A 7675-nucleotide genomic window follows, 5' to 3' on the forward strand; every position below is an offset into this window, starting at 1 on the left:
TTTAGAGCACTATAGTAATCTTGTATGCTCATATCACCTTGTTTTGTGGTTCTTACTTTTTCTTGCAAGAAATAAGCTCTTGCAAGATCCTTTTGGGTAAACATACCCTTCATAAAAAACCAAGCTTCATTTGCCCGGCGGAATTTTGCAATATTTGCACATACCTTAAGTTCGACATTATTCATAAACCATGCTAGGATTTTTGCATGGTTGCTCTCCCAATCTTCCATTTGATGATTATAATCTTCAATGGCCTTGAGACGAGCATCGCCTTCAAGTGCTTTCTCTTGATCTCCTTCCATCTTTGTGAGCTTAAGTTGGGGTTCCGGAACGGTTCCCATTACATAACCCCAAAGCTTCTTGCCTTTGAGATTATTCTCCATTGCGGATGCCCACATCATGTAATTTTTTCCATTGAGTTTGAATGATAGATCGATCTTGACTTCCATTGCTACACAAGGAAGATGTGAGAAAGAAAGGAAGTAGAGAGAGACAAGATTTTACCTTTAGAAGATCTTATGGCTCTGATACCATGTAATGAAATAAGCGGAAGTAACCAAGAATGCTAAAGCATTCACTATGTCCCACACGGACAAGTGCAACAAGCACAAGAGAGAAAATCCACTAAGGGATATACAAAGGGCCTTATAAAAAGGCTACACACATGAAAAATAATATCACTATTATTGAAGAGGAGCTCTCAAGAGCAATACCACATACATGGGGGGTTCCCCCTATTTATAAGAAGAGGAGACCAAAGGGGCTCCCAATAGAGTCGTTGGGAGCCCCCAACGGTCACATATGTGACCGTTGGGGGCCCCAACGACTCCATTGTGGGGCCCCTTTTCGGTATCCAAAAAATACAAAAATAAAATTAAAAAGAAAAATAAAAAATAGTGAAATACGAGAAACAAAATAAGTACCCCTATGGGGTACTTTGTGAAATGACCATAATACCCCTATCGGGTATTATGGTATTATTACATATGTTTTAACAAATGGTTCGGGTGCAACCCGATACCCAACTCGAATCAAGGTCCATTAAGCGGTTTGGTAGCAAAATTTGGATCCGATTAATAATCAGATCCGGATTTGGTATTAAGTTTTGCATTCAAATCCGAACCCGAATCCGACTAAAACCCAAATCCGACTAAAAACCCGATCCAATTAAGTGTAAATACTGGGTTTTAAACTAGTCGGATCTGGGTTTGGTTTTATCTTTTCCATCCGAATCCGAATCTGAATCCGAATTCAACTCCGAACCCGAATAAGTCAGACTTGGTAATGCCTAGATCTGGCCCGAATCCAAACTGTTTACATCCCTAGTCTTTTTTGACCATAAAACAAGAAGAAAACCAGCTTGATTTAACTGGAGAATATACTGTAATCAAGCCCACGAAGTACTTCAACATGGTCTAGGACATTCATATTATACATAAGAAACTTAACACTACAAAATGCAGATGAATCATCCTAGACAACAATCATATGGTCAACATAGTGATGAGATGTTTTGGTGTGAAGATCTTGAATGAAACTGCTTCCATTTAAACAAACGCAAACATATATACATATGAATGCATACATGTGTGGGTGTGGGTGTGGGTGTGGGTGTGGGTGTGCATCGCTTTGCTACTAATTCTACTTCCTTGAAGTGAAAGGCTTTTTGTCCATCCCTTTTAAGGATTACAATTCCAAAAGGATAATTCTGTCCCATGAAATCATGATTTTCCTTTGAACACTGCCATAGGGTCATGAAACATACATAATAGTCATACAGAGCAAGAACAATATGGTGCCCTTTACCCTTTAACAACCATAAGATCAATATAGCTCACATATTTCAATATTTTGGAACAAGGCTGTGTGCCTACCTAACTTGTGAAAGCAGTTAGTGTCTGATGTCTGGTATGTATATGCAGCTGCATACACAAAAACGGGCAAAAAAAATATGGATGCCCAAATGCGCCCTACACATCCATAAAAGGACTCTTTAGCAGCAGTCATGACTGCCGGACCCTAAGGCCTTCAGCAGCTGTCATGAACAGCACTAAAGAGTGTTTTAGCAAATTTTTAGTGCACGAACGTTGGATCTCACGTGACCTGACGGCCACGCGCTGTCTGTTGGATGGTATGTTAGGTCTATGCTCAAGCAAAAAAATTGTCCTTTTTTCTTTATACAAGGGTTTCTTTTTTATTTTGTTTCTTTTGCCTTGTATCGGTAGTTGAACCTGCAGCCACCAATATCAGTATATGGGAAATTGTAATCAGAAATATCTTGACATTTAAAGATTAGCATGGCAATTTTCTAGGAACATCTACAAATAATTGCTTCTCTCAAGGGAAATTTCAAACAGCAAAAGGAAGAACATTGAGAAAATGGAAAGAAATGCAGCATTGCACTAGACTCATTTATGAAGAAAAATCACACCAACACTTTGAATAGATACATTCACATAGGTTGCTCTCTCCTCCTCTAGATGTTTCATTCATTCTCATTCTTGTAAGACGCTACTTCAGTTGCACACAAGTTAGTTTGAGGTCAATTGCAAAGTTGAAGGAAGCAAGAAAGGACTTGAGGCTTGATCATTTGCAGAAGAGTTCAAACAACATCATATGGATGTTCAGATTGTGCTGAAGAATCAAGTTCTGTCATGAAATGCTTTAAGGAGTTTGGATGCACAATTTGGGATAAACAGGTTGTGGATAAAGGGCAAATTTGTATAGAATTACATAAAACCTAATTTTACCTCACCTACACTTCATATTCAAAGAAAACACGCTAACTCACACACGTATGACCAAACAGATTCAATTTGCAAAACGTAGCAAATTATGTGTTTTTTATCTAAACACATTTAGAGGTCCAAACAAAGACACCCCCACTACTATTTGGCCCCGTCTCTTCCTGGTAACGTAAGCATGTATCGTAGGCCAACAACGTGAATATTTAATCCATTGAGAGCTAAGAGACGCTTGCAACAAGTGAATGATAACATAGTCTTAGCTTGATAATGCATATTGATGCACGGATACCAGCCATGTGAAAAAGTAAGTATTTTGCCATATCATGAGATAACTTCTTCTTTGATCACACCGCCGAGTAAAAAAGATCACTAAATGAGCCAGCTTTCATATGTCTTTTCCCTCAACCATATGAACGAAGAAGAGCTAGACTAAGCGTAACTAACGAAGCAAAATAAGGAGGGGGGGGGAAGGAAAAAATATGAATCACCTCTTGGTTTAACGAATTTCTCGCTTTATTGCTGAGTTGTTTTTCATCGGTACCCATTCTATCTTCGTCAAGTTCCCAACTCTGCAAGTCATATTGGGCTAATAAGAATTAAGAAATACTTGCAACAATGAGTAAACTTAGAAAAATAGAAGGGGAGAAGAAGAAACCCAACAAGCACAAAAGAACAAATCAATCATTTTCCCCAACTAGGAAAAATGCAAAATTACAAGAATTAAGAAATCCCCAAGAAGAGAAGATGGTTCTAGCGAAACTACAGAATATACATTGTCGCTTCCCATAAATGTCAAATCACACAACCAAACAACTCTAAGTCAGGAAAATGACATGACCAACACCAGACTAGACCAAAAATGCATACGAACGCACCCCTTCCAGATAAAAAGAAACACCTAAAAGAAGAACCACCATCCCGATCATTAATCAAAGGAATCACACAGGATAAAAAAACTCCAGCAACAGGAACAGAAACAGGGGATTGAGGAGTATCTTACGAGCATCGATCGCGGGGATCTCCGGCGCAGATCGTCGTCGGGAGCACTGAAAAACGAGATGAAGAACAAAATTAACAACTACACACAATTAAATGAGGGGCTGCAAGAGATGGGGAGGAGAAAAAGTGTCCAAAGTTCGCAACAGGAAGGAGGAAAAAGCGTTACCTCCGGCAACGCCTGTGTCCGACCAGAGGGCTGCTCGTGCTGAAGGAAGACTCCTGCATCGGCTCTCGGCGGGTGCTCTGGAGAAGAGAGGGTGCGGCTGAAATACCAACGCTTGCTGCGAGTGCGCTCTGTGAAGAGTGCGCAATATGAGAGTAGTCGGTGAGGAAAATGGAGCAGGTGGAGAGAGAGAGAGAGAGAGAGAGAGGTAACTACTAAATGTGGCGGGCCATTTGGTTAGGACGACCAGATTGAATATGTCCTGTGTCTGGAGCGGGAGGGGCACGTCATCTGACTGCATATTACCATTACATTACTCTCATTTTCATTCTTCTCTTAATTTGAAATTGCCATTTGCCAGTTTCCCACTTCCCTCTTTCTTCTGATCCTATCGATCGATCTTCCAAAATCCAAAAGTTATGATCTCTGTCACAGGGACACGGCCAAAAGGGCAATGAGCATGCTGGAATTGTGGTAATTTCTTATTTAAAAAGTAGCATCAGGAAGAGGACACCACACCGCAATAAATTGGAGCGTCCTTTGTGGCAGCTAAAAGGATAGTGGACATGCAGGTTTGGTGCAATTTCTTAAAGAGAGGGATGCGGGACACACTGTTTTTTGTGTTATGTCTCCATTAAGAATTGTAAATAAAGGGGACATGACACTGGGGTATTCTGGACACCCTATGAGTGTTCGACACCAACTATTATATATATATTAAAACTACTAAAATTATAGTTCCTTTTGTGCTAAAAAGTGGTCTTGTTGGATCCTCTGCACTTCTCACCACATTGAAGTTGCCTAGTGTTGTCCAGGTCTGATCCATTCTTCTCATTGTGTTGCTCAAAATTTTACTGGAGTTTCTTCCTCTGAACTGGATTGGTTTTGAAATATACCCCAAGCCTCAGTATGATTGAATTACCAATACCCCTACAATAGTTGACCTAAACTTGACATTTTGAATAAATTGATGAGTTTCAAATCTTTATTGGACTTGGATATGTGTTTATCTTTAGGATGGACATAGGTTACTGATCCACACCCCTAAAGGTGGAAATTTTTGGGCAACCATGACATCTGCATTCTTAAAGAAACAAAAAAAGAAGAAGAAGAAAAGGAAAAAAATGTGTTTGGCATTTCTTAAATGTAAGTTAAGTAAATCTCCTCATCATTGGCAGGCATTTAGATTTTAGGTATCATCTTGACCAACCTTACCAACCAATGATATATGCATCTATGATGAAACCCACACGTTTTTTTAAATATGGAAAAATCTATGTCATGTCTCTTCTTCACCAAATTTGGGAGGTCGACGGGTTGGTTATGATCCGATTTCAACCTGTATCGGATCTGATAGGATCAAAGTTTAATAACAAAGAAGGGGCCCCATTAATCGTGCAGACTCATGAAGTCTGATTAGCATACCCAACGGGTACGGCTTATGCAATCTTATACAAAAACTTGCGTCCTGTTAGAATCCCAATTAAGATATGCAATTTTTCAATGTAGAAAATATAAAAAGATATTATTTTATCCGGTGTGAACCGGATCAGGTTTATGTAATCCTTATGAACACGGGTATGGTTTTTCTTATGGTCGAACCACTTGGACTGGGTTTAGACCTGGTACGAACACGTTACAGTGAAATCCAAGTCTGGACCCACAAAGATCTGAATGAAGGTCCGACCCGTTGACACCCTTAGTCACAATCATGGTGTAACTATTGATCGTTCACGCTACAGTGCTTCTAATTTCTTCAAAAAAGAAACTTCCCAAACAAATTTTTGTTCAAGTAATTTATAAAAATCCCACCTAACATTTCAGTTATTCACGATAAGCAGCTTAATGTTTACATTAAACCACCTGCTTTATATGAATGCATTTGCAGCACCTGCTGAAATAAAATGATATTTTTGTCATTGTTTAATAAAACAACTCACAGTATCTTCTAATATCTAAAGAATCAATAATGAAAGGCATTTTAAACATCTGTGTTCTACTAGATAAAGCTCAGCTAAATGATTTTAGCACCAATCTTTGTAAAATAAATTATAAAAGCAGGCGCTAGATGTAATATCTAAGAACTTTAGTCCATTTTTATAAATAACTGGTAAGTTAGACAGCTTATCGTGAATTACCATAAAAGTAACTATATACGGGCACAATTTTTCTTTGGAGGATCCTTTTGGCATGCATGGACGATCATAATTTCCGTATGGCAAGTGGGTCATGTGGATCATGAAATTGTGAAACCCCTAAATTATGGTGGTTGTCTAACCAGATGGCAAGTCTTGGTTAAGCCACATGAGCATCCTTAGTCGCATACAAAAATGACACGGACACGTTGCTAGCACCTATAGCATAGTAGCATACCATGTTACCCAACCATCTCTCTGTGTGTGTGTGTGAAGCAAGGTTGTTAAATGCGATGAGGCGAAGCGAGGCGTTGAGCCTGCGCTTCGCCTATGAGGCGTACGCCTTAGGTACTGAGGCGTACGCCTCTCACAACTGGTATGGAAGTGAAGCGGTGGGAGGGGAGGCAGTAAGAGAAAGACCACGCGCCCAGCTGGTACAGAAGCGAGGGATATGCCGGTCGTCCGGTGGTCGGAGAAGACTGAGCAGCAGCTGCAGCAACTCCGGTGGTCGGTGGTCACAACTGGTCGGAGGTTGATGAGGGGCGCATCACAGCAATGCCTCAGTACCTTGAGTGTGCGCCTCGCCTCTTAGGCGTACGCTTCAGGTACTGAGGCGTACGCCTCTCACAACACTGGTGTGAAGATTAGACGATTCTTCTTGTCCAACCATTGAATATTTCATGGGTTGGGTTTGGAGCTTGGCTCATCGGGTTTGGGGTGTGACCCGATCTAGAAACGACCAAGCTCTTTTATTAACGGGCTGGGTGTTTGGCATTGTTCTTAATGAACTTGGGACCGAAAAGCAACCCATGACCAGGCTCATTGGTTAAATGTGACCTATGTTCGGCGGGTCAGTTCGACCTGGCCTAAACTTGTTTGTAAGTTATTTTAGAATTAAGTTAACAAAAAAGTTCCTATAAGATAAAAAAAAATCATGAAATTAATTCCATATTAGAGAATGTTCAAAGTATTCTAATAAAAAACTCATAGCAAAATATTTTGTTCATGACATAACATTTAAATTAATAAGTCCACATTAATTGTCCAAAATAATATAAGCATGATCTCCAAATCTTATCCCTCCCATGAAAAATGCAGCATAGTTTCCTTTTCACATTACTAAGGATTTTAATGATTTTAATTAGGTAGCTCAGGGCCTCAGGCTCATCAGGTCGGCCCAGCAGCCCATGGCCTGATTTGAGCTTGGTATATTTATATCATAGGCCAGGTCTTGACCCCGTACGTAGCTTACAAGCCAGAGCTTAAAATCTTGAACCATCCTGGGTGCATGGTGGGCCGGGTTGACTTACCCCATTGGGTTGCCTGACCCTTTTATTTATATGCGTGTGTATATAGCATCAAACTAGTTGTATTTAACATTATATGAATTTAATCTTATTAAAATAACTAAAATACCTTTAAAAATTATATTTTTGGACTTATCGCAAGTTCAAAAGACATAATGCTAAAAAAAAACTATGTATTTTAAAAAATATCATTCTTTTAAAGATATTTTAGTTATTTTCATAAGATTGAATCCATCTAATATTAAATATAATTAGTTTATATATGTTAAGTTAATCATATATATATATATATATATATATAAGTTTTGATAAAATTTGTTGTAT

General features: G+C 39.2%; 1 protein-coding gene across 1 annotated transcript in view; it reads right to left on the reverse strand.

Annotated features, from left to right (window-relative positions):
- Positions 1 to 4193, reverse strand: part of LOC149815923 (uncharacterized) — a 40325-nt gene extending 36132 nt beyond the window's left edge. Inside the window, exons 1-3 of the mRNA XM_089990651.1 lie at positions 3913 to 4193; positions 3748 to 3793; positions 3236 to 3316 (exon numbers count right to left, since the gene is read on the reverse strand). Coding sequence (XP_089846777.1) covers positions 3236 to 3316; positions 3748 to 3793; positions 3913 to 3971 — 186 coding nt within the window. The 5' untranslated portion in view covers positions 3972 to 4193. The remainder of the gene's footprint in view (positions 1 to 3235; positions 3317 to 3747; positions 3794 to 3912) is intronic.
- Between the last annotated feature and the right edge of the window lie 3482 nt (positions 4194 to 7675).

This window comes from Nuphar pumila, chromosome 15, assembly GCF_984573655.1.
Source record: "Nuphar pumila chromosome 15, dmNupPumi1.hap1.1, whole genome shotgun sequence".
Taxonomy (NCBI): Eukaryota; Viridiplantae; Streptophyta; class Magnoliopsida; order Nymphaeales; family Nymphaeaceae; genus Nuphar; species Nuphar pumila.